The sequence below is a fragment of the Mercurialis annua genome, linkage group LG6, assembly GCF_937616625.2.
Source record: "Mercurialis annua linkage group LG6, ddMerAnnu1.2, whole genome shotgun sequence".
Lineage (NCBI taxonomy): Eukaryota > Viridiplantae > Streptophyta > Magnoliopsida > Malpighiales > Euphorbiaceae > Mercurialis > Mercurialis annua.
Genome location: NC_065575.1, coordinates 39,826,709 through 39,853,858, shown reverse-complemented (window position 1 = coordinate 39,853,858; position 27,150 = coordinate 39,826,709). Strand labels below are relative to the sequence as shown.

At 37.7% G+C, this 27,150-nt stretch overlaps 2 protein-coding genes across 5 annotated transcripts; both read left to right on the top strand.

Annotated features, from left to right (window-relative positions):
• Positions 1–2,869: 2,869 nt before the first annotated feature.
• Positions 2,870–8,320, top strand: LOC126687873 (uncharacterized). The gene has a single exon (XM_050382427.1). The coding sequence runs from the start codon at positions 2,870–2,872 to the stop codon at positions 8,318–8,320; it is 5,451 nt and encodes a 1,816-aa protein (XP_050238384.1).
• Positions 8,321–16,107: 7,787 nt separating this feature from the next.
• LOC126686987 (exopolygalacturonase clone GBGE184-like) lies at positions 16,108–18,466 on the top strand. Of its 4 annotated transcripts, none has more exons than XM_056106141.1 (6): positions 16,108–16,328; positions 16,401–16,564; positions 16,757–17,053; positions 17,141–17,430; positions 17,549–17,765; positions 17,924–18,466. In XM_056106141.1, exons 1-6 carry the CDS (start codon positions 16,178–16,180, stop codon positions 18,137–18,139), a joined length of 1,335 nt encoding a protein of 444 aa, XP_055962116.1. In that variant the 5' UTR covers positions 16,108–16,177; the 3' UTR covers positions 18,140–18,466. The 4 variants fall into 4 exon arrangements, with proteins under 4 accessions (XP_055962116.1, XP_055962115.1, XP_055962114.1 ...); XM_056106140.1 differs by having other exon boundaries at positions 16,108–16,370; positions 16,443–16,564; XM_056106139.1 differs by having other exon boundaries at positions 16,108–16,427; positions 16,494–16,564.
• The last annotated feature ends 8,684 nt before the right edge of the window (positions 18,467–27,150 follow it).

The window sequence follows — 27,150 nt, the reverse complement described above, 5'->3', positions numbered from 1 at the left end:
TGCACTTTTTATAAAAAAAAATCAATTTTTTTTTAAAACAGAGCAGCTGCCGGATTCTTCTCCGGCAGCTGCTCCTCGTCGTCTCTGTTAGAGACGACGAGCTCGTCTCTGAGAGAGACGAGATCTTCGTCTCTCACAGAGACAAAACGTCTCTGTTGAAGACGAATCCGTCTGGGTTCGTCTTCAACAGAGACGAACTGTTGAAGACGAACCCGTCTGGGTTCGTCTTCAACAGATACGATCTGTTGAAGACGAACCCAGACGGGTTCGTCTTCAACAGTTGGAGACGAACGCGGTTCGTCTCCAACAGATCTGTTGAGATCTGTTGGAGACGAACGCGGTTCGTCTCCAACAGATCTGTTGAGATCTGTTGGAGACGAACCCAGTTCGTCTCCAACAGATCGGACATGTTGGACAGATGGGTTCTTGAGCGGCGGTGGTTCGTCGGTTTTGGGCGGTGGCTGGTCGGTTTTGGGCGGTGGCTGGTCGTTTTTGGGCGGTGGAAAACAAATCTGATGAATTTATTGGTTATGATTTTAGATTAATTAGATTAGGTGTTTAATAATGTTAGATTAATAATAGTTTATTAAGATTAAGTAGTATAATTAATTAAAATTAATTTTTAAAATTTGAATTTTCACTCTTTAATTAGTGTTTGATTAGGATTTACTTATGATTAATTAGAGTATGAATTCACTCTCCTTTTTCAGCAAGTGCAACACAAACACACAAGGAGGGGTGTTTTTGAGACGGTTTTGACAAGTTCAAGGTAAAAGTGATCCGGTTTTCCAGCTTTGGCCTTTTTTGATACTTTGTGCCAAGTTGAGGGGGTAAAATGATCCTTCGTTCATTTGCAAATCTACCATTTGTTTTTCGGACCAACGCCACCAGCACTACTAAAAAACAGCCATTTAGCGACGGATTTTTCCGTCGCTGAATGGCTAAATTCCGTCGCTAAATATCCGGTCGCCAATTTTGCAGCGACCGAATAAATTTTTTTTGCGACGGATTTAAATTTTTAAAAATAAAAAAAAATTATTTTTTAATTAAAATCGTTAAATGAAATATTATTTAAACTGTCAACCACCGTCACACACCCACCGGATATACAACACACACCCGCACTGACCCGCAAATATTTCAAATTTTTCAACTTCCCAGTAGGTGATGGGAGTAGAAATACTCCTATTTATAGGTTGTTTTCGGAGTCATTATTTGCATTTTAGTTGTCGTTTTTTGAAGTTATTAGTGGCTTATTATCATTTTGAGTGTTTCAGGAGAAAAATGCAAATATGGCGACTTTTGGAGCGTTTTTGGTGTTTTCTAGAAGTCCCGGGATCAGAGAGGGCGAACAAGCGATATTTGAAGTTAAAGAATGTCATTTTGGGGCCAAGTGAGGAGCAACCCGCTCGCACACTTGATGACAAACCAGTGTGCGAGCTAAATGGAGGATACAGGAGCTAATTTGAAGATTGGAAGAAAAATCAAGTTTTGGCCAAGTCAGGAGGTGTGCGTTCGCACACTGCCCAACCCGAACGCACACCAACCCGCTCGCACACACCATGACAGATCAGTGTGCGAGCAAATCCAAGGAGTTACAGAAGAAATCAAGAGAAAATGGGATTTTGGCTATCTCAGGGAGTGTGCGATCGCACACTCCAGTACCCGTTCGCACACCTTGTGCAGAAGTTCGCCAAACGGACAAAAATGCCCCTGAATCAATTCCGAAAACTGCACAAACACGAGGGCACTTGTGGGTATTCACCAATTTCGACCTAATATCAGATTTTAGCTTCGGGAGCCGTATAAACACTAGTTGGTAACATTGCACGAGGGTTCGCTTAACTTTTATTAGACATAAACCCTAGATTAGAGTTTTTTCTTATCAGTCGATTATTGAATTCATCGTTTCTTCATTATTTTGTTATCGATTATCACTAGTTTATTGTTGAACAAGGTACGATTATTATCAATTTCATATTCAGTATTTTATTCAATCTTAGCATGAATTCTTTAATGATTATTTTTAGTATTTTTATGATTATGTGTAGCTAAACCCATCGTTGGGGATTATTAATCAAATTATGTCTGTTTAGTTAAATCGGAATTATGGGTTTTTGTTCTTGATATGTTCTTAATTATTGTACTTAATGCCTAGCCTGAATTGATCACTTAGCCTTTGCCAATTGTTCTAATTTTAGCTCGAGAGAGTAAAATTGGAATAGACCAACATAGTTAAGAACGTAGGAGTTAATTGTGCGAGAGTGAATTAACAAATACGTGTTCTTAGGATTCACTTCATAATCATTCAATTAATCAGTAATTAGGTTAATCATTGTGCGAGAGTGAGTAATTAACCTATTATTCATTAGTTTTATGTTTTTGCCTGCAATTGCTCGAGAGAGAATTTTAGGTGCTTCCGATTAGTCCGAACCATATCAGAACAATATAATTCATAACCCAAATTAAATAAACAGCATAACAAAGATTAATAATCCCTGCTTTTCTCATTATTGTTAAACACCAATTTAATTACAGTTTTTGCTTACTTCAAATTATAATTGATAAGTTCTGTCTTTTAATTTTACAACAACAATATTTGTCTTTTCGGCTATTCAAATCGAGTCTTTCAACTGGTTGTCTTTAGAGCTTTCCTTGTGGGTACGATATCCGGACTTCACAGTCTGTATTACAAGTTGGCATACGTACGCTTGCGTATTTTTACCAACAAGTTTTTGGCGCCGTTGCCGGGGAAAGTTTTTCTTTAACAACTAAGTTGGGATTGCTTGGCTTGTTTTAGTCTTTATTTTTCTTGTTTTACGCGTGGGGTTTGTTGATTTTGTTGTTTCAGGTACCCTTCTCTTAGTGTATGCATAATACACGACGCAAAGGACTACCGTTAGAACCGTTTCAACAAGACCTCACTACCTTTGAGCGAAGTGTCAGAAAAGCAACACACTCAACTCAAAGGAATCTCAACATGGAGAACGAAAACGATGCTCCTCCTGGATTCAACAATGCGGGTGATAATCGAGTGATCCCGCAGAATCAAAATCAGCAGAATCCGCAGAATGCTCAAGGACAGAACAATGAAGAGCCTCGAGTGAAAACACTGATGGAAATATTTCAGCCAAATGTGGGAAACAACACCCATGGCTATTTTGCACATCCTGTGCCGACTACCCATTATGAGATCAAGACGAGTGTCATTCAGCTGTTGAAGGATAACTGCCAGTTCTATGGGCTGCCTAGGGAAGATCCTAACGCACATCTTGCAAACTTCTTGGAAGTATGTAGCACATTCAAGATGAACAACATGACTGACGACGAGGTATGGCTTCGCCTGTTCCCATTTTCTCTGAGGGATAAGGCAAAACAATGGCTTCACGCTCTACCTAGCGCAGGCATTAATACTTGGTCCGATCTGGCGAAAGCGTTCTTGCACAAGTATTTCTCCATGGCAAAGACTGCAAAGCTGACCAGGGATATTATGCTCTATCAGCAACTTGATGGGGAATCAGTTCATGAAGCGTGGGAGCGCTATAAGGAGATGCAGAGGCAAGTTCCGCATCATAACATCACTCGGGAGAATCTGATCCAAACCTTTTACAATGGAGCAACTGAATTGGGGAGAAGCACGATTGACGCAGGCGCAGGAGGGTCTCTGATGAGAAAAACGGCGGATGAAGCATTCGATCTGTTAGATGAGATGGCAGTAAATGGCTGTTTTTGGCCATCTGAAAGGGCGAAGGCACCTGCGCAGAGAGGAGTTATGTCAGTTACTGCTGAGTCTGCAATGGAGGCTTTAAAATCGAAGACTGCAGCATTGCAAAATCAAGTGGATTTTCTTACACGGCAGGCTGCAGGAGTTAATATTAACAGTGTAGCTGCCATTCAGAGTAACTGCGAGGTATGTGGGGAGCATGGTCATATGTCGAATGAATGTTCTGTATGGGGTCAGCCTAACAATGAACAAGTTAATTTTGTGGGAGGGCAAAGACAGGGCAATGATCCATACGCTTCAACTTACAACCCAGGATGGAGGAATCACCCGAATTTCTCATGGAAGGACAATGGGGGTAATGCCAACAATCAGGCAGGTCCGAGCTTTCAGGGCGGACAGAGGCCACAACACAATCAGGGCAACTACCAGAATCAAGGGAACTTTCAGAATCAAGGGAATTTCCAACATCAGAATAACCGACCGCAGCATCCTCCTGGCTTCCAACAAAGAGAGCAAGGCGAGTCTCTCCACAGCAAGTTTGATAAATTGATGGAGATGATGATGAAGAAGGATGCCGAGACGCAGCAAACATTCAAAAATCATGCTGCTACAATTCATAACCTTGAGGTGCAGAATCAGCAGATGGCTAAAGCACTGCAAAGCAGAAGTCAGGGGGGTTTACCATCCACTACTGAGGAAAACCCCAGAGAGCATCTCAAGGCTATTGAGTTGAGAAGTGGGAAAGCACTGGATGATCCATATGCAGGACGTGCTACAGTTGAGGCGGAAAAGGAACAGTGTGAGGGTGGCGAGCCTGAAAAGGTAGTTGCTAAACCACCTCCACCACCTCCTTTTGTGCCAAAGGTGCCATTCCCACACAGAGTGAAGAAGCCGCAGGACACTTGGAAGTTTCACAAATTTCTTGAAACTTTCAAGAAGCTACAGATTAACATCAGTCTGGCAGACGCATTGAGAGAGATGCCGCACTATGCAAAGTTTCTCAAGGAGATCATCACCAACAAGCGGAGTTGGGATGCAGAGGGACCAGTACCGATGACAGAAAACTGCAGCTCAATCATATTGAGCAGTCTACCGACCAAGCTTAAGGATCCAGGAAGTTTCACTATCCCTTGTACTATCGGTAACATGCAGTCTGTTAATTGCCTTTGCGATTTAGGTGCTAGTATTAATTTGATGCCCTTATCCCTTTTTCGTAGTATGTTTGGTGATCAACAGGTACAGGCTACGCCGATGATGTTGCAGCTAGCGGATCACTCTCTGAAAAAGCCACATGGGATTGTGGAGGATGTCCTAGTGAAGGTCAACAAATTCATATTCCCTGTGGACTTTGTTGTCCTTGACTACGCAGCGGACAAGGAGTGCCCGATGATATTGGGGCGACCATTCATGAACACTGGCAGAGCTCTTATCGATGTTCATGATGGAAAGCTGACTCTGAGAATTGGGGATGAGAGAGTTGAGTTCGACATGAGAAAGATCACACGCCATCCCAATTCTGGAGGTGAATGCATGCGGGTAGACATGGTGGATGAGTTAGTGGAAGAACAACTGGCAGAAACCAATGCCATCCTGCAGTCTATGCCGAATGAAAGGGAGGAGTACTTAGAGGAACCAGTCCTCGAACCACTGTTGAAAAGCAAGCACATCACTCCTCCCTCCTCAGAGAAGCCACCAAAAGTGGAGCTCAAGACCTTGCCTGCACACTTGCGATATGCTTTCTTGGGAGCTGATGGCACTTTGCCTATTATCATCAGCAACAAGCTCACCAAGAAGCAAGAGCAGAGGGTCATTGAGGTAGTCAAGGGACGTATCTTGGCTATTGGGTGGCAGATCTCAGATATCAGAGGGATCAGCCCTTCAGTAGTGATGCATCGGATTCATTTAGAGGATGAGTCTAAGGCATCTGCGCAGAGACAGAGACGGCTGAACCCTAACATGAAGGAGGTGGTTCACAAGGAGATTGTGAAGCTACTTGATGCGGGCATCATCTATCCCATCTCTGATAGTTCATGGGTGAGCCTAATTCAGTGTGTGCCTAAGAAAGGCGGGATGACAGTCATAGAGAACGACAAGGGAGAACAGATCTCTACTCGCACAGTTACCGGGTGGCGAGTGTGCATTGACTACAGGAAGCTGAATGCTGAAACTAGGAAGGATCACTTCCCGCTTCCTTTTATTGATCAGATGCTAGAGCGAGTGGCAGGACATGCGTTTTACTGTTTTCTGGATGGTTACTCTGGGTACAATCAGATCATTATCTTCCCAGAGGACCAAGAGAAGACTACCTTTACTTGTCCATATGGCACTTTCGCCTACCGCCGCATGCCGTTCGGCCTTTGCAATGCGCCTGCTACGTTTCAGAGGTGCATGACTTCGATCTTTAATGATATGATCGAAGACATCATGGAGGTATTCATGGACGACTTTTCAGTCTTTGGAGACTCCTTCGAGTGTTGTCTTCGTAATTTAGACCGGGTCCTGCAGAGATGCGAGGAGACAAATCTAGTGCTGAATTGGGAAAAATGCCACTTCATGGTGGAAGAAGGCATTGTTTTAGGGCACAAGATATCTAGAGAAGGTATTGAGGTTGACAGGGCAAAGACAGAGGTGATTGAGAAGCTACCACCTCCAGTCACAGTGAAGGGAGTCCGTGCCTTTCTCGGGCACGCAGGTTTTTATCGCAGATTCATCAAGGACTTTTCTTCCATAGCGCGTCCTTTGACTACCTTACTTGTCAAGGACGCGCCCTTTTTGTTTACTGATGCCTGTTTAGCTTCTTTTCTCAGGTTAAAGGAAGCACTGGTCACTGCCCCAGTCATCTCTAGTCCGGATTGGGATCTGCCCTTTGAGATCATGTGCGACGCGAGCGATCAGGCGTTGGGAAGCATTCTGGGGCAGAGGAAGGACAAGAAGCTACATGTCATCTATTATGCGAGTCGCACTTTAACAGGAGCTCAGCTGAACTACACTACCACGGAGAAGGAAATGCTAGCGGTAGTGTTTTCACTGGATAAATTTAGGCAGTATCTACTTGGCTCAAAGGTTATCATTTATACTGATCATGCTGCGCTGCGATACCTTTTTGCCAAGCAAGATGCAAAGCCTAGGTTGATTCGGTGGGTCTTGCTCCTGCAAGAGTTTGATCTGGAGATCAGAGACAAGAAGGGCACGGAGAATGTGGTAGCAGACCACTTGTCGCGGTTAGAGGTTCCCGAGCCAGTAATAGAAGGCGAAGTCATAAATGAGCGGTTTCCTGATGAGGCACTTATGCTCATTAAGGAGACGATGAATCCATGGTATGCAGACTTCGCCAACTATCTCTCAGCGGACATTATGCCTCCTGACATGAGCAGTCACCAGCGCAAGAAATTCCTCTCTGATGTTAAGCGCTATTTGTGGGATGAGCCATATCTATTCCGAGTTTGTGCAGATGAGATGATCCGGAGGTGTGTCGCAGAGGAAGAAATGTTGGCTATTATGACTCAGTGTCATTCTTCAGATTATGGGGGTCACTATGCTTCGGGAAGGACAGCAGCACGAGTACTAGAAAGTGGCTTTTACTGGCCTACATTGTATAGAGATGTGAGAGACTTTGTGCAGCACTGTGACAGATGCCAGCGGACAGGCAATATTTCTAGGCGCGATGAGATGCCTCTCTCTTCCATTCAGGAGGTGGAGATTTTTGACGTCTGGGGTATCGACTTCATGGGACCGTTCCCTATGTCTTGTGGCAACCTCTACATCCTGGTGTGTGTCGACTATGTGTCGAAATGGGTGGAAGCAGCTGCTTTACCTACTAATGATGGAAAGGTGGTCATAGCATTCTTGAAGAAGTTGATAAATCGATTTGGGGTACCACGGGCGATCATCAGTGATGGGGGTTCACATTTCTGCAATCGGCACTTTACCGCACTGATGAAGAAATACAACGTTTATCATAGAGTGGCAACCCCATATCACCCCCAGACAAGTGGACAGGTCGAGGTGTCCAACAGAGAGTTGAAGCGCATCCTTGAAAAGACAGTCAATGGTTCTCGTAAAGACTGGTCTCAGAAGCTGGGTGATGCGCTATGGGCATATCGAACGGCATTTAAAACGCCAACCGGCATGTCCCCTTACAGACTGGTCTATGGAAAGGCATGTCATTTGCCTCTGGAGCTTGAGCATCGCGCATACTGGGCTATTAAGGAGCTTAATTTTGATTCCAGGCTTTCGAAGCAAAAGCGCCTTCTGCAGCTAAATGAGCTTGATGAGTTTCGCTTGTCAGCATATGAGAATGCGAAGTTATACAAGGAAAAGACCAAGAAATGGCACGATGCTCATATTGTGCCAAAGAAGTTTACAGAAGGCAGTCATGTGCTACTGTATAATTCTCGGCTGCGTCTATTTCCTGGTAAACTGAAGTCGAGATGGAGCGGACCTTTCAAAGTGCGACACGTAGCTGAGCATGGTGCAATTGAGCTAGAAAACGCAAGCGGAGAGATTTTCAAAGTCAATGGTCAGCGGTGCAAACCGTACTTAGGTCCATTGACGGATGAAGGACGAGAGTGCTACACTCTCGATGCTCCGAACTGAGTAAGTATCACACGGTCAACGCTAGTGACCTTAAACAAGCGGTATTTGGATTACATTCCAAATCATTTATATTTCTTGCATGATTAGTTTAATCTTATGCCGTAGTTAATTTTAATTTTGTTAGTTCAGACTTTTATATTTTTATTGAGTCGTTTATATTGTCATTTCATGTTTATTTGTTAGTGCAGATTGATCCTGGTAGTTGTGTTTTGTGTTGTGCAGGTGTCGGTGAAAATTGCAGAAGTACTGCAGAATTCCATAGTGTGCGAACGCACACCTCTCAACCCGTTCGCACACTATGATGGCAGTGTGCGAACGCACACTGATGAACCCGTTCGCACACTGCCAATTATATGGGGTGCCACATCAGCTGTGAACTTCAAATAAACGGGCTCTCATGTTTTTTTCAGTCCTCAAAACAAAACCCTAATTGCTGATTCTCACCACCACCGTTCGGCATCATCATCGCCGGCGCTCCCAACGCCACCACAACCACCACCGTTCGGACTAACCTCGCCGGCGTGCCCCATCTCACTGTCACCACAGCCGAAATCTCACCACCGCTGCTGACCACCACCGCACCTGGACGCCACCTCCAGCACATCTCAGCTCCAAATAACACGGGTTAGGGCATAATTTCATCCAAAGCAGTAAGTCCCCTTCTTTGTTCATCGTTACTCCATTACGTCAATTCAAGTACAACTATGCCTAGGGTTCAGATAGGTAGTCCATCTAGGGCAGCGGATTCGTCGAGTGACGAGGATGAACGGGTGAATTTGAAAGTTAAATATGGTTGTCCGTTCGACATCTGGTCGGAAGAGGAGGGTGAATTGTTTCAGTGTATCGATAAGCGCCAGGTTATTCTACCTAGGGCGTTTGATTACGAAGTGTTGGAGGCATTAGAATTGGATAGTGAGATTAGGAACCACTTAGACCGCTGGGGTTTGGATTCGCTGGGAGACATGAGCCATGATTTTGTGCCTGCTATTGTGAAAGAATTTTTCACTACGGTTTGTCAGCCTGAGCCAGGTGTCGGATCTATGTCATTTCGTCTCAAGGGACAGGAATACTCGATCACTATTGGAGAAATCAAGCGACTGTTTGAGACTCAGCGAAAAGGATTACAGCGCATACCGCCTCAGTTTAATGAAGATGCCATATGGAAAGACCTCAGTGGACACCAGAAATTCAATACAAGGACGGCGAAGACGAAGGCAATCATAGATCCATCCTTGTATTTGATGCAGAAATGGTATGCTGAAACTGTATGTGGGCGTTTGGAGTCCAATAAAGTTAACAGGGGTGATTTGTTTGTTCTGAACAGTCTGATGCACCCTGAGTCACCAGTTATTGACATGGGTTTACGCATCTTTGAACTGCTGTTAGGGATGAACAACAGGACGGGCAAAGAAAGGTGTTTGGGTATGGGAAACATTGTCAGAGCCATAGCCATTAGTGTGGAGGCTTACACAGATGAAGAATGCAAGGCGATGGATCACCACGCACCAGTTTTTTTTAGCCAGAAGCATTTGAAGGCCACCGCTTTACTGGATAAGAGCGGAAACCTTCAGGCGGTGCCCGAGAGAGGTACCGCCACTGTACGACGACTGGGTCTGGCACACAGGCAGGCATTTGATCATCCGGGCACCTCACGACATACTGAGGCGAGAGAGGAGGAGCTTGCAGCGCGGGAAGCTGGCATTCCACGTACCAGAGGCGCACCTGCCCAGCCACAGTCTGACTCTGAGAGGCGGCAGCAGATGGAGCAGCGACAGTCACAGATAGAGGAGAGAGTGCAGAGGATGCACAGTGAGCAGAGGGATCATTTCCGCATGCAGAGGGCCCACATGCGTGCCACACATCCAGAGGGCGACTATCCATCGCCAGTCTACTCACCACCGCCACCGGAGGACATCTAGAGTTTTTTCTTTTTATCCCTTTCACTCTATTTTCCGTTTTTCATGCTTTATTTATTTTTGATGCATTGGGGACAATGCATGTTTTAGTGTGAGGGAGGGGAGAAAACTCTTAGTTTTTGTTATGTTTGTGTGTCTATTTCTTTTATGTCAGTAGTTTGTTTTAGGATTTCCCTTGCTTTTATTATGTTTATGTATTGATATGGTGAACCCGTGGGGTGTATGTTTGGTATTCTGATAGTACAGACATGTTCAGGCTTACTTTGCATTTTGTCCTTGTTATTATTGCTGCAGTAATGTCATGTCAGAATTTTTGAAATAATTGTGTTATTTTTCTCCCTTTGCAATGAGTTGGTTAATTGTGTTTTTGTTGTTAAACAATGGAATGTGAAAAACTTTTAAATAACAAAGCCTTTAGCTAACATGACTTAGCAGGACTGGGATGAAATTTTGTATTCTGAAAAGCTCGATTTTCTTTTAATCATTGCAAATTTTGACATGAAAATCTTGACAGGAACAATATTCTGAAAAACAAAAATTTTGAGCAATTTGAACAAGTTTGTATTTGTAACAAATCACCTAGTTTTGACCCCATATTTGTGAGAGGTTTTGAGCCGTATCGAGCATACTATTATTTTTATGTCTCATTTGTTGTGGTGTGAGTCAATGCATGTTAATTCTCTAGAATTTGCCATGTGTCCGTAGTAAAATTGCATGATTGGTTGAATAAATTGAAAATGATAAATGGCACCTAGGATTACCCATTTCTTTAGACCACTTTAAATAGCCTACCCAATTTCCCCTAGATAACCCAAGTTGAGCCTTAGCCTTATTCTTGATACACCTACATTTACACATTTACCTATTCTCATTTACCTCTTTCTACCCTCTGACTTGATAAATTGAATAAGTATTAAAGGAACTAGTGTGAGGATGGTAAACATCCTAAGCTCGTGTTGTTTAACGATTATCTCTTGTGCTATATGATTAGTATGCCTTGTGAGAAAAGTAAGAAAAATAAGAAAAAAAAAAAAAAAAAGAATAAAAAGTAGAAAAATCGAGCTTAAAAGAAAGAAAAGAAAAAGAAAAATAATTGTGAACTTAAGGCATGAAAAGTAAAGAAAAAGAGATTAAAAGTTTGTTTGAGCTTGAAACGTTAAATGTTTGTTCCTTGTGCTATTTGTTAAGTTTGTCAAGTCATATTACCCATATTTGTTACCCGTACCATACCTTAACCCAAACCCCATTACAACCCATGAAAAGTCCATTTTGATTCTTTCTATTTGATTTAATTGGTAGTGGAATTGTGGACTATTGGCAAACTTATGGTAGAATTGCATGTTTTGGCATGAGAGTTTCAGTGATTACCCTTAAACACTTGTGTGCGAGAGAATACCTAGTGAGGAGTACTTGGTGATTTTACTATACAAATTTGTGATGTTGCTCAATTGCTTGAAGTTTCTTGACCATTGTTTTTGTCTTGCGTGGACTGTCAGTTTGACCAATGTGATTTTGAAACCGTGTTTGAAGGAATTCATCAAAGTAATCTCGGTGCGGGTAAATCATGTGTAGAAATTGTCTTGGTTGTTTGATGTTTTTCACATTGTTGTTGCTTGGTTCAAAAACATATTTTGATTGGTTCATTGTTTAGGGAGGATTAACACACTTTGATTTCTTTAATTCTGACAAATGATGACATTTGACACTGTAGCATGATTCTGTAGTTGCTTGAGGACAAGCAAAAGGTAAGTGTGAGGATGTTTGATGGGAGTAGAAATACTCCTATTTATAGGTTGTTTTCGGAGTCATTATTTGCATTTTAGTTGTCGTTTTTGAAGTTATTAGTGGCTTATTATCATTTTGAGTGTTTCAGGAGAAAAATGCAAATATGGCGACTTTTGGAGCGTTTTTGGTGTTTTCTAGAAGTCCCGGGATCAGAGAGGGCGAACAAGCGATATTTGAAGTTAAAGAATGTCATTTTGGGGCCAAGTGAGGAGCAACCCGCTCGCACACTTGATGACAAACCAGTGTGCGAGCTAAATGGAGGATACAGGAGCTAATTTGAAGATTGGAAGAAAAATCAAGTTTTGGCCAAGTCAGGAGGTGTGCGTTCGCACACTGCCCAACCCGAACGCACACCAACCCGCTCGCACACACCATGACAGATCAGTGTGCGAGCAAATCCAAGGAGTTACAGAAGAAATCAAGAGAAAATGGGATTTTGGCTATCTCAGGGAGTGTGCGATCGCACACTCCAGTACCCGTTCGCACACCTTGTGCAGAAGTTCGCCAAACGGACAAAAATGCCCCTGAATCAATTCCGAAAACTGCACAAACACGAGGGCACTTGTGGGTATTCACCAATTTCGACCTAATATCAGATTTTAGCTTCGGGAGCCGTATAAACACTAGTTGGTAACATTGCACGAGGGTTCGCTTAACTTTTATTAGAAATAAACCCTAGATTAGAGTTTTTTCTTATCAGTCGATTATTGAATTCATCGTTTCTTTATTATTTTGTTATCGATTATCACTAGTTTATTGTTGAACAAGGTACGATTATTATCAATTTCATATTCAGTATTTTATTCAATCTTAGCATGAATTCTTTAATGATTATTTTTAGTATTTTTATGATTATGTGTAGCTAAACCCATCGTTGGGGATTATTAATCAAATTATGTCTGTTTAGTTAAATCGGAATTATGGGTTTTTGTTCTTGATATGTTCTTAATTATTGTACTTAATGCCTAGCCTGAATTGATCACTTAGCCTTTGCCAATTGTTCTAATTTTAGCTCGAGAGAGTAAAATTGGAATAGACCAACATAGTTAAGAACGTAGGAGTTAATTGTGAGAGAGTGAATTAACAAATACGTGTTCTTAGGATTCACTTCATAATCATTCAATTAATCAGTAATTAGGTTAATCATTGTGCGAGAGTGAGTAATTAACCTATTATTCATTAGTTTTATGTTTTTGCCTGCAATTGCTCGAGAGAGAATTTTAGGTGCTTCCGATTAGTCCGAACCATATCAGAACAATATAATTCATAACCCAAATTAAATAAACAGCATAACAAAGATTAATAATCCCTGCTTTTCTCATTATTGTTAAACACCAATTTAATTACAGTTTTTGCTTACTTCAAATTATAATTGATAAGTTCTGTCTTTTAATTTTACAACAACAATATTTGTCTTTTCGGCTATTCAAATCGAGTCTTTCAACTGGTTGTCTTTAGAGCTTTCCTTGTGGGTACGATATCCGGACTTCACAGTCTGTATTACAAGTTGGCATACGTACGCTTGCGTATTTTTACCAACAGTAGGTCACCAATCCTTCACATTAGTCCCATCCACTCCTCTTTAATTTTGTAGTTCTCCCGCGCGTGACTCCAGCTTATCCAGCTCAGATTCTTGTTTTATATCTATGTATATTATATTTAATATAACAAAAAGGTACTCCCGCAATTTACTCCCGTATTATATAAAATAATTACTATTTCATACTAATTATTTTTAAATAAAATACGTTATTTTTTAATAATTATTTTAAATAAAAACAACAAATTATTACTATTACACTTTACTCCCACATTCTAATATAATAATTTGGTTATAAATAATTATTTTTAAATAAATAATTATTATTAATAAATAATTATTTATTTTTAAATAAATAATTATTTATTTTTAAATAAACAATTATAATAATTATTTTATTAATAAACAATTATAATTAATTATTTTTAAATAATTAATTATTTTATTAATAAATAATTATAATAAATAATTTTTTAATAAATTGTTTTATAATTAATTTTATTAATAAATATTTGTTTTAATAAACATATTTTTTAATTATAATTTTTTTAATAAAAATAATACTTTTAGCGACGGATTTAGTAATCCGTCGCTAAAAGTAAGCATTTAGCGACGGATGTGGTATTCCGTCGCTAAAAGTGAAAAACAAATTGGCGGGATGAATCCCGCCAATTTTCTTTAGGATTTAGCGACGGATTCAAAATCCGTCGCTAAATCCGTCGCAAAAATTGATTTTAGCGACGGATTTGAAATCCGTCGCTAAAATCCGTCGCAAATCGACTGTTTTCTAGTAGTGCAGGATCAATGCTTGTATAATCATCCACATCATCTTCAGATCCACTTTTTGACGCCATATATAGGAACTATTAGAAATATTGATGGGAGTAATTAATTATAAATTGGTAAAAATGTGACAATCCACCCACATGTTTATTAGAGTGTTTATGTTCAACCATGAACTAATAACTATAACTAGTTAATTGGTGATTGAACCTTCACACACTTATAAATTCATTTTTATTTATTCTCTTAAACAATGTGAGATTATTGGTGGGAGTAATTAAGTTTTATAAATTGGTGAAAATGTGACAATCCATCCACATATGAGAGTGTTTAGGTTCAACCATGACCAAATAAATAGGTGGTTGAACCTTCACACACTTATAAACTCATTTATATTTATTCACCTAAGCAATGTGGGATATATTTTTCACACTCCCCCTCAAGTGCAACCGGGACTGGACATCCAGTTGTCACTTGAAAATGACTCTCCTGAAACTGAAATTTTTGATTTAATACGCAGTGGCAACACCGGACCGGGCCGCTGGGCCTGGACATATAGACGGACAACCGACAAATTAAGAACCCGGGCCAGACCCACTGAAACGTTTTGATTTAATACGCAGCGGCAACACCGGACCGGGCCGCTGCGACTGGACATTCAGACTGACAACCGGCAAATTAAGAATTCGGGCCAGACCCGCTCTGATATCATATTAGAAATATTGGTGGGATTAATTAATTATAAATTGGTGAAAATGTGACAATCCATCCATATGATTATGAGAGTGTTTAGTTTCAACTATGACCTAAAAACAAGAACTAGTTAATAGATGGTTGAACCTTCACACATTTATAAACTCATTTATATTTATTCTCCTAAACAATGTGACATTATCTTTAACAGTAACATTATGAATCAAGAAATGATTCAACAAAATTTAAAAGTAACTCTATTATTTGGGGTTAAGCTAGAATGGTACAAACGCTAGCTCGAATGGTATAAGCGCTAGACAGTAAATTGTCAAAGTCGTGGGTTCAAATCCTTTCACAAGTGCTCCCCACCCCAATTATAAAAAAAAAACTCTAAGACTCGGGGTTAAATATTTTTCAGGTAATTAAACTATAATATTTTTACACAGCGGTTACCAAATTGCAAAACGTTATAAAGTGGCTATCGTACTATAGATTTTTAATAAAACGGTTACCGAATTACAAAAATTGCAAAATAATTACCGAACTACAATATTTTTACAAAACAGTTACCGGCTTGCTAATATGGGCAGGGCAACAATGTATAGTTAGGCATCAAATCGGTAATCAATTTTTTTAAAAAAAAGTAAAACTTTGGTACTATTTTGTAAAAAAGTACAAGTTTGATAACGATTTTGTTATTTTTCATCATTTGAATTATTTTGTCAAAAATATAATTCAGTAGCCATTTTATTATTTTTTAAAATTAAATAACCATTTTGTAAAAATATTATAGTTGGGTGGGTATCTACAAAAATAATTAATCCATATGATTTGCTGCAAAACCATGAAGTAAACTAAATCAAGACTATAATCTATACAAAGAAACTAAAAAAAACAGAGGACAAAAGAAAAAAACTGAAGAAAAGAGAATGATAATTACATGGAAATGGTGGTGGAAGCAAAGACAATGACAAAAATAGTCAAATTGATTTTCTACCATCTATTTTATGTAGGCTAAGCATAGTCAATTTCAGGCTATAAATTAGCAAATATTTGTGATCAAAATAATAAGTCCTTTTCATAACTAATAAAAATAAAAGTACAGTTTCTGGATTTGTGGTAATTGTCGTTGTCATCACCATGGCCATTACAGGTAGCAGGAAGTCAATTTATGCTATACTTAAATTAGTTTTGCTACTTTGTGTGGTCAATGGTGTGGCAAGTCGGGATGGCAAAGGTGGTCATCACAAAGGTGGTCAAGGAGGTCATGGCGGAGGTGGTCATCCCGGAGGTGGTCATGCCGGAGGTGGTGGCAAAGGTGGTGGTCACGGAGGTGGTCATGCCGGAGGTGGTCAAGCCGCAGGTGGTGGCAAAGGTGGTGGTCATGGAGGTGGTCATGCCGGAGGTGGTCAAGCCGCAGGTGGTGGCAAAGGTGGTGGTAATGGAGGTGGTGGAGGTGGTGGTGGTGCTGTTTTTGACGTTACAAAATACGGTGCTAAGGCCGACGATAAGTCAGATAGTGCACTTGTAAGTTTACGATTCCTAAACCAAGATAATACCATTTTTATTTAATTTGATTCTTATCAACCCATTTGATTATTTACATATTTGAAATAAAATGAATCCTGTTAATTAACGCTTCAAATTCAATATACATTCATGTACGGATAATAAATTTAAAATTTGATTGATTATTTAACGTGATTTTATTGCATGTAGTCATTTATAAAAACATGGAGGGCTGCATGCGATTCAGGATCTGCGTCGAGAATGCTTATCCCAAAAGGGAAGTTTGTGGCGGGGCCGATGGTGTTCGTGGGACCATGCAAAGGCAAAATTACCGTTGAGGTTCAAGGATATATAAAAGCTACAACAGATCTCAGTGACTATACTGATCCAAATTGGATTTCATTTGAAAGAATCGACGGTCTGACCATGATCGGCAGTGGCACATTCGACGGTCAAGGATCCGCTTCTTGGAAATACAATAAGGGTGGTGGTGGCTCTCTTCCTGATGTAAGCATCAAAATCATTTATAGATTATAATAATGATCATCAATTTTTTTTTAAAATTGACTGATTCTTAGAAATTAATTGTTGCAGCAACTGAAGTTTTTTAAAGTGGATAATTCTGATATATCTGGGATCACATCTCTCAATAGCAAATATTTTCACTATCATATTGTATCTTGCACCAACGTTAACTTCCACAATCTCCATATAACTGCTCCTGGAGACAGCCCTAACACTGATGGCATGCACATTAGCAGTTCTACCGGCATCAAACTTACCAACTCTGCTATTGGTACCGGTGATGATTGTGTCTCTATTGGACAAGGTGCCACTGATGTTACCGTTAGCAAAGTCACCTGCGGCCCTGGACATGGCTTCAGGTAATCCGTCAAACTAATTTTCAATGAATGGTTTATATTGAACTTGCTTTATATTATTGTTTCTAATTTGCATATATTCGTAACGTAATTTGTTGCATATTTTTAATGATTTTAACAGTGTTGGGAGTCTTGGAAAGTACAAAAATGAACTAGATGTGAGCGGAATTACTGTGACCGATTGTACACTCTCAGGCACTACAAATGGAGCTAGAATCAAAACATATGCTGGATCGGGTCCCAGCAATGCTAAGAACATTATTTTCAATAATCTTATTATGAACAATGTAAAGAACCCCATAATCATCGATCAGTTTTATGGTTCCAACAGCAAGCAGGTAACAAAATTTATGCATTTCAATGTTCATTTGTCAAACATCGAGAAGTTATTCGATCAACTCAAGACAACTTGGCCTCTAACCGTAATAGTATTAAACTCGAAAAAAATACAAATGTTCAATTTCAAATGTCTGACTATCTTTTCTTTTACATGCAGGCATCGAAAGTGAAGCTGAGTGACATTCATTTCACGAACATTAGGGGGACATCCGGTACACCCGAAGTAGTGACCTTAAAGTGCAGTTCAGCTGCTCCTTGTTCTCAAGTCGAACTCTCCAACATTAATTTAAGCTTTGGAGGCGCGAAAGGGAAAGCTTCATGTTCAAATGCAAAAGTTGTAGGAAAGCCGAGTCCAGTAACTTGTCCTAAATAGCCATATTCAGTTTTATATTTCATTCTCTTTATGTCCGTTTCTTTTTGTTGAGCTTATTGCTTCTGCTGCTATTTTCGGGTAATACATAAAAGCTTTGGGGATTATATAACTCTTATACGTTGTAATTTACATTTTGTGTATTGAGTTGCTCCCTTTTCAAGAATAGATCTTCCATCATCTTGGCGATCTGATCGTCCAAAGTTTCGATGGCTGAAGAGCGATTGTCATTATATGTCACAATTTGTAAATGTGACCGATAAGAATGTCCAAATTATATTTTAGGAATGTATTTGGCTAAATGGCTAAAGGTGCGGATATTAAAAATCACTTTGCTTAGATTTTAGAAAAATTAGATATTTATCTAAAATGAAAAAATATGAGCGAAACTTATCTCAACAAAAAAAAAATTAAAAAAAATACATCAACTTTTTACCATTTATATATTATGACTTTCTTTATTTTATCATTTCAACCTTTATTTTTAAAATCAACAAGGTTATTTTTTTCTTCTCTTTTTATTTTCCTCCCTCTCTCTCTGTAATATCCCATATTTTTATTTTTATTTTCCATTAAATTTTCGATAATTTATTTAATTATTTCTAGTCGTTCGTTTTTTTCAGTCGTGGTTCGAATCGTGTTCGGGTAATGTTGCGTCGGTTGGGCTCGTGTGGCCCAAGATTTATATTCTTTTTATTCTTGCATGGGCCTTATGACCCATGCATATTTATTTAGAACAATGTCTCATCTGAGACACTGTTGTTAATTTATTTACTTTTGCATGGGCCTTGTGGGTGGCCCATGCATTTTTCTATTTTGATCAGTGTCTCATTTGAGACACTCATATATTGAAACTGCAACATTATTCATGCGACGGTTTCTTCAAATATCTCGTGTTACGTTTTAAACCTAATTTCTTTCATCAAACCCTAGCCGTCTCTCAGCCCTAGCAAAAACACTGATTTCATACGTTCTTATCCCTCACTGCTTCATTAAATCGGTAAGTTTATCTCCTCATTCTCAGTTTTAGTCGATATCGTCACGTTCCGTTTCTTGATTCATTCTCGTTTGTTTTAGCATTGAATTGGGATCTGTCTCGTCTCAGCAGTAGTAGACTCAATCCTCTTCGATTCTATGCTTGGAAATCGTATTTCAGTACGTTATTCCCTCCGTACTAAGCGCCGGTTTTACTGTTTTGAAATAAATTGTTAACTGCGTTCTTTTGTCAATGTACTGTCATTTTTGTTCATTTGAAATCTGATTTTATGTTGTTCATAATCTGGTCTTTGATCGTTTGATTAGGGTGTTGGGTTGAACTCGTTGCTTGTGATTGTTGCTTCAGTTCTTTGTTCGTGATTAACTAGTAATAATAAGCTAAGATTAGATTGTTGATTAGAGAACAAGAAAATGGTTTGCTACTGTCAGTTGGGCCCTTTTAATTTCGATTTCATTATTGGCTCTAGGATTGATAATGGCGGCAAATGCTTATATTCAAAATGTGTATTAATAATTCTCTAATGATGGTTAATGGTGATTGGCTTATGGTGATTAATATTAATGTTAATGATGGTTAGTGTTAGTGTTAATGTTAATGTTAATGATTAATGTTAAGGCATGGACATGCGGCAACTGTTGGAGTTTATTTTGGTCTTTCCTTATTTAAATTTGCATTGGATTTGAATTGTTGGCAAGATGGATTTTGTCAATTATGATGCTTGACTTTTGTTACTGATTCTATTTGATTATATCTTTTTATCATTTTTAATAAATTGATTTTTTTTTTCAAATCTAAAAATAATATTAATTTCAATTATAAATTGATTTGTGTTGATAATTAAAATTTAAAAACGACTTTATAATCGAATAATTACTTAGGTAATTATCGTTCTCTTGAATTTTGGCTTGATATGCCAAATTGGATAAATTTCAATTTAACTTTTAAATTTAATTATTTTAGTTAAGTATTTGATTGTAACTTTGGTTACTTGAACTTTAAGCTATTGAGTTCCGTTTTAAATTTTGATTTTTAATTATCAAAGTTATTTTCATAATTATAAACTATGGTTTATAATTGGGATATAAGTATAATTATTTTATCAATGTTATATTTAATTATAAACTATGGTTTATAATTTGGATAATATATTATTTATTAAAGCTGTTTTAAAATTATAAACTTGGGTTTATACTTTGATAAAGCTTTTAGGTCGGGTTAGACTTTGGTCGCCCGACAAGTGGGAAGAAGCTTGGTAGTTTTGATAACTCGGCTGACTCACTAATATGGATTTTAACTTGGGTTATTATCTAATAAATATTTAAATTATATTTTCTGAAAAGGACTTTAAAGCGAGAACTCGATAAACTTGACTTGTTGTTAACTGTATAATTATTTGAGTATTGCGTTTACTCTGTTTGGCTTTACCTTGACTTGTTGTTTGTGCTAGTCCTATGTGGTGTCTAGTACTCCATAGAGTTAGGGTCTGTTTTTAATGATTATTTATATTTGTTTAGACTCGTCGACTGTTCGTGCTTTTGAGACGAACCGAGTTTAGGCTGCTTGCCAGGAGTTTTCACGTGGATTAGCAAGCAGTGAGTTTATATCGCTATTTACCGCTTTATTAAGTAAATTGCATTTTGTATATATGTATATATTGTATAAACAGATTTCGAACTGTTTTCGGCATTATGGATCTGAATTGGAACGGGCTACTCGATGGGCATCATCGAGACTGTGTGCGCACCGGTATGATCATATATGGTATTTGAGGTAGGTTAGAGATACGTCTCACCTAGTGAGGGCGCCGGTGGAAGATACGTCTCCTGGGACTCACATGTTTTATTCGAGTGACAGTCGGGGATCGGTTATTGAGATACGTCTCACCGACACGACAATGGATTTAGTATATTGTGGTTTAGGGTTTCAATGCTTATCCATAATGATAAATTTCTTTACAAATATTTTAAAAGTCTTTTAAAGGTTTTCACTTAATAAATGTAAATAGTTATATGAACTCATCTCAGTATATCTGACCCCGTTGTTTTCCCAATTTTTCCAGGGTTATGATTTTGAGCGAGTCAGCTGGTCTCCGATTCTTTATTTCCTCGGAGGTCTTATTTTTATTAAAGTTATTAAATTGATTTTATTCTTAGACCGCAGTAGTAATTAGAAGTCTTATTTGTCTAATACTTTTTATACAATTATTCAATTGATTTATATTTTATTTAGCATTCTTATATTAACTTGGGTTAATATGTATTTATGCCATGTTGGAGACTCGCAGTTGTTCGAGCACTTAATATATAAATATAATTATTATAAACTGCTAGAATTAGGCTGAAGTCTCGGTTGCCCCCGAGCATGGATTTCTTGTAGGTTTATGTACTTTTATGGTTATCCGCAAGGCTTGCTACGGGTTTTGGTACAACCATACCCATACCCTAGCGCCTGTCACGATTCATGAAAATGGGTCGTGACAAACTTGGTATCAGAGCTTTGGTTTCAAACCAAGGCCTTATGCATGTTATGTGTTATGTGTTTTTGCCATGATAAGCGATGTCGTGTTTTAGGAACTACTGCGGAATTAGGATTCGGGTCATATGTGTTTTAAAATGTCATCTTTTATTTTCAAACTTTCAGCCTACATCCTATAGGTGATGTCTGTCAGTCTTTATTTGGTGTTGATGCTATGATTGACAATTTATTTTCACTTGAATGTTAATTGCTGTGTTATATCAATATGAGGTTATTTCACTTGGGCGAATACTATTGCTTTCGGTTTCTCGGTAAATCTTAGGTTGGTAAATTTTTTTTAAAACTCATACTTGGGTATGATGTTGTTTGATAAATCTTGGCGTTTATGCCTGAAACGATTTAGAATATATGGTATGGTTACAGTTGTTTTACGTGATGCGTTGAATTTCTTCTTCCCTATTAATAAAGTACATCTTGACTTCGGCCTCGATTGTTGATTTTAAATGTGATCGTCTGTTGGGCGTTAGCCTTGTTTTTCTATTAAAGGGATTTTGGGTTCAACCTTAAAACGTGTTTTGATGGTCATGCATTGTTTGACAACATGTTGATTTAAATATTTTCATTGGAAATATTGTTTTATCTTATTTGTGTTTCGACACAAAATCATAAGAGAAGTATTATTTTAAGTTCTTAAAAATTTTGATTTTTGGTTGAGTTACCAGTAAAACGAAATTCTTGTATTTGGAAATATTATGTTGAGCTCCCAAATTTGCAAAGGGTAGAAATTTGATAAAAATATTTTTTCCAGATTTACAAATATTTTGAATACGTTTTATAAACGGTTGTTTTGGGTTCGACTTGGGTCACCCAAATTAAGGAGTTGAGCTTGGTAGTTGTAGTGACTCGGCTAGCTCGATGATTTTATGGGTTGAGATACTTGGGTATCTGTTTTAAAGAAATTGGTAAATAAGAAGAGATTTTTACAGACAGTGATTTTGTTTTAACCAGGGGCTCAATAAAAACTTGGAAGTTTTTGTATTTTGACTTTAAATTTCAAAAACGAATTTTGAAGTGTACTATTAAAGGGTGATATAATTACATGGAAATTATGTAATGAGATTTCAAAATGTTGTGGCATGTCCTGTTTTGTCTTTTAAGTATGTTTAGGGTTAATTGTGTTCGATGGCAGGCTTGGGTGAATTACGGTTCTTAGAATTCATAATTTGTTGGTAATAAATTTGTTTTATAACTCGCTTGTCTGTTGGACTAAGTTGATTCTTTTGTTTTGTCTCTTCGTGCGAAGTAGCACGTGGGATGATTTATTTCATCTGGTCAAGGTTGGCTTACCTTGATGTATGATTCGTGGATCGAAATTTTTGGGTTTCGATATCGAGGAAGATGAGGGGAATATTCCCTTGGATTTGCTGATGATTTCTGGTTATCTTAGAACGGATATTGGAAACTCTGAACCGAGTAGATAGACTGGTGTATTAATACACTGGTGTTTCCATCAAGTTTAAGGATGCGATGCAAGAGCTGGCGGTAAATTTTATAGGAACGTATTTTATGTGCTATTTTCTTTGGATATGCTCAGTCTGGATTGCGGTTAGTTAGATACTTTTTATAGTAGAGTTGTAATGAAGTTATTAGGATGAGTTGTCTTATAGCATTGAGTGTTGCTAGGTTGCAAGTAAGGAATTTGAGAAATATTTTTAGGTTATCGAGTGCACATCTCACAGAGTGTAACGTCTAGCAAATATTTTATTGAGAAGTTAATTTCAAAGGTTGAATTGTTAAAATATTTGAAATATTTTTCAACACGTAATTGTGCCCAGTCATATCATGAACATGCATTTTGAATGTCACGAATAGGTTTGCATTGAACACTGAGTATGTTAACTAAATAAAAGATAAATCAATAATTGATACATGCATAATAGTACATGCATCACTAGCATAGTAATGATTAGGGTTGGATGCAACTCTTTGGGGATGAGAGATGTCATCACCCTGGCGCACAATTATGTAAAATGGATTTTTCGATAAAGTGTTTTGAGAAATATGTTTTGAAACGAGCTCGCGAGTCACATTGTGATAAATGTATATATAAAGGTGTTGGATTTTAAATGATTTTGAAACTTTTACCGAAAGGTAGCTAGACAAATACTCTGTGATGATGGTGATGGTTATTGGACGTTTACGTTGTGAGCGACTGGTCTGTAGGATCAGAATCTTGTGGTTATGAGTAAGAATGATTTTGAGGTTGCGCTCGAGAAATAGTTGTGCTAAGTGCGGTATAGAGTAATTTAGAATAGAAAGCTTTCGTGATAATTCACGATTTGTGGATTAAGAACGTGGGTTATGCTCCATGTGTATTTATACACTGCGTTTTTTTTTTAAAAAAAAAAGATGTTATCTTTTTTTTTTTCTAATTACTTTGGGTAAATGGATATAAAAGTATTTTCATAAACAAAGAGATTTGCGTTGTTAAATTTTATCTTTCGGAGGAAAGAAAGAAATTTCGTCAAATTTGATTCAAAAGGAATAGTTAATATTTTTGGTTGAACGATTTCTTCAAATAGTATTTTTGTTGCAAAATAAAAATAAAAATGGAAGCGATTTAAATTTTGGATGTTTGAAACATCAATATGTATTTTAAATACAGAGACTTTTGCCACGGTTTGATTATTTATGAGGAAAATATATATTACTTACACAAGTTTGATTTAAAGATAACATAAGTTTTGGCAGTTGAACTGTTTCATAATTTGCAAACGTATTTAAAAGTAAGGGGAAATTTGCGGATTCAAAATGCGAATATTTTGAAAATTTTCAGTGGTTTATAGAACTGATGGTTTTTCAACGGTAGAGGCACTTCGATTTTTAATATAAAAGAGGCGTAAGACGAAAGTTTTTTAAAGAGAAGTAGAAAACTTTGAATATGAAACGTTTTGTGTATTGAGAAATTTTATACTCCCTTGGGTTCGGTTTTGAGCATAACTAACAGTCTGGTCAGGGTGAATTGGTCGTAGTGATATCTCGTTGTATATGAGCTATGGTCAATTGATTGAATAATTTTGAGAATTTAAATTGGTTAGGATATATGGACTAGCTGATTCGAAAATCGATGATCGTGGTTAGTGAGTTTCGACAATAATGTTGTTTGGTCGATACTGTTGTTAAGAGTTAATTGTTGAAAGTCTGGTTACCGGTTGGTTCGATTATTAAACCTTTTGTGTGTGGAATAAGTTAAATTTGTGAAACATAGTTAGGATGTAAGTTGATGGTTAATTACCTTATGTTATTACGGGTTGTTTAGTTTTGCATCATTGGAGGAATAATTTTTGATTGAGATTGTTTGTTCCTAATTTGGAGATTTTGTTATCATGAGAGAGGTTCGTCTTTCTTTGAATTATGATAAGAGTTTTGTGTTTTGCGATTCACAAGTTAATGGTATTATCAAGTTGGTATTAATCATTAGGATTGGATTATTATTATAGTGTTTGTTGTGGAAACGAAATATTATCTGAAGTTTATTGGGTTTTGTTATCGACTATTTTGATGTCGAGATGTTACAAGCGGAAGTAAGAAATTGTTTTAGAACGATAGATTTTATCATCTATGTTTGCAGTATCCTTGTTTTTTTGTTTGAAGCAAAAGAGTTTGGAATTGTAAAAAAAAAAACTACAGTCGAGCTTAGTGCTTGACCTTGCATTTGATATTGAGGATTTTATAATAGATGAGTTTCGAACTGGTTTTGGAAGCCACTCTGGTATAGAGTAATTGTAACTCTCAATTGAATTATTGTGTTTTATTAGTTGGAGCACCTAATTGTTAGAAATGTGTGTCGTGATCGCTTATATTGCAAACCAATGTCAGTTTTGAGTTTCGAGGTTCGTTCTCAACTATGCTAAGTATATCAGCCGAGTGTTGTGTTATAGAGTCTGTTTTATCCTAATTGATTTCACATAGAATTGGCGTTATTGTTTTATGACAAATGGAAGTTAGTGTTGATAATTTAGTGAGCATTTGAGATTTTTTTTAGGTTTATACAAGTGGTAGTATTGAGTTATCGTTCGAGAAGCAACCTGTTGAGTTTTGCTTAGGCAAGAGCGTTGGTCGTCGAGTACAAAATACCTTTGATTACAGTTGGGTTGGTTTCTTGTTTGAGGACTGTTCTTGAAAGACAGAGTTTGGTTATAGTATTGTTGTTTTTACTTTCCTTTATTACATTGGGTATCTTGTCGATGCGTTTTCCACATTGGTTATGTGAGTTTTGTTCAGTTCGACGTGTAGTGTACGACAATTGTTTTTATTTTAAATTCGAGGACGAATTTTTTTATAAGTTGGGGAGAATGTAATATCCCGTATTTTTATTTTTATTTTCCATTAAATTTTCGATAATTTATTTAATTATTTCTAGTCGTTCGTTTTTTTCAGTCGTGGTTCGAATTGTGTTCGGGTAATGTTGCGTCGGTTGGGCTCGTGTGGCCCAAGATTTATATTCTTTTTATTCTTGCATGGGCCTTATGACCCATGCATATTTATTTAGAACAGTGTCTCATCTGAGACACTGTTGTTAATTTATTTACTTTTGTATGGGCCTTGTGGGTGGCCCATGCATTTTTCTATTTTGATCAGTGTCTCATTTGAGACACTCATATATTGAAACTGCAACATTATTCATGCGACGGTTTCTTCAAATATCTCGTGTTACGTTTTAAACCTAATTTCTTTCATCAAACCCTAGCCGTCTCTCAGCCCTAGCAAAAACACTGATTTCATACGTTCTTATCCCTCACTGCTTCATTAAATCGGTAAGTTTATCTCCTCATTCTCAGTTTTAGTCGATATCGTCACGTTCCGTTTCTTGATTCATTCTCGTTTGTTTTAGCATTGAATTGGGATCTGTCTCGTCTCAGCAGTAGTAGACTCAATCCTCTTCGATTCTATGCTTGGAAATCGTATTTCAGTACGTTATTCCCTCCGTACTAAGCGCCGGTTTTACTGTTTTGAAATAAATTGTTAACTGCGTTCTTTTGTCAATGTACTGTCATTTTTGTTCATTTGAAATCTGATTTTATGTTGTTCATAATCTGGTCTTTGATCGTTTGATTAGGGTGTTGGGTTGAACTCGTTGCTTGTGATTGTTGCTTCAGTTCTTTGTTCGTGATTAACTAGTAATAATAAGCTAAGATTAGATTGTTGATTAGAGAACAAGAAAATGGTTTGCTACTGTCAGTTGGGCCCTTTTAATTTCGATTTCATTATTGGCTCTAGGATTGATAATGGCGGCAAATGCTTATATTCAAAATGTGTATTAATAATTCTCTAATGATGGTTAATGGTGATTGGCTTATGGTGATTAATATTAATATTAATGATGGTTAGTGTTAGTGTTAATGTTAATGTTAATGATTAATGTTAAGGCATGGACATGCGGCAACTGTTGGAGTTTATTTTGGTCTTTCCTTATTTAAATTTGCATTGGATTTGAATTGTTGGCAAGATGGATTTTGTCAATTATGATGCTTGACTTTTG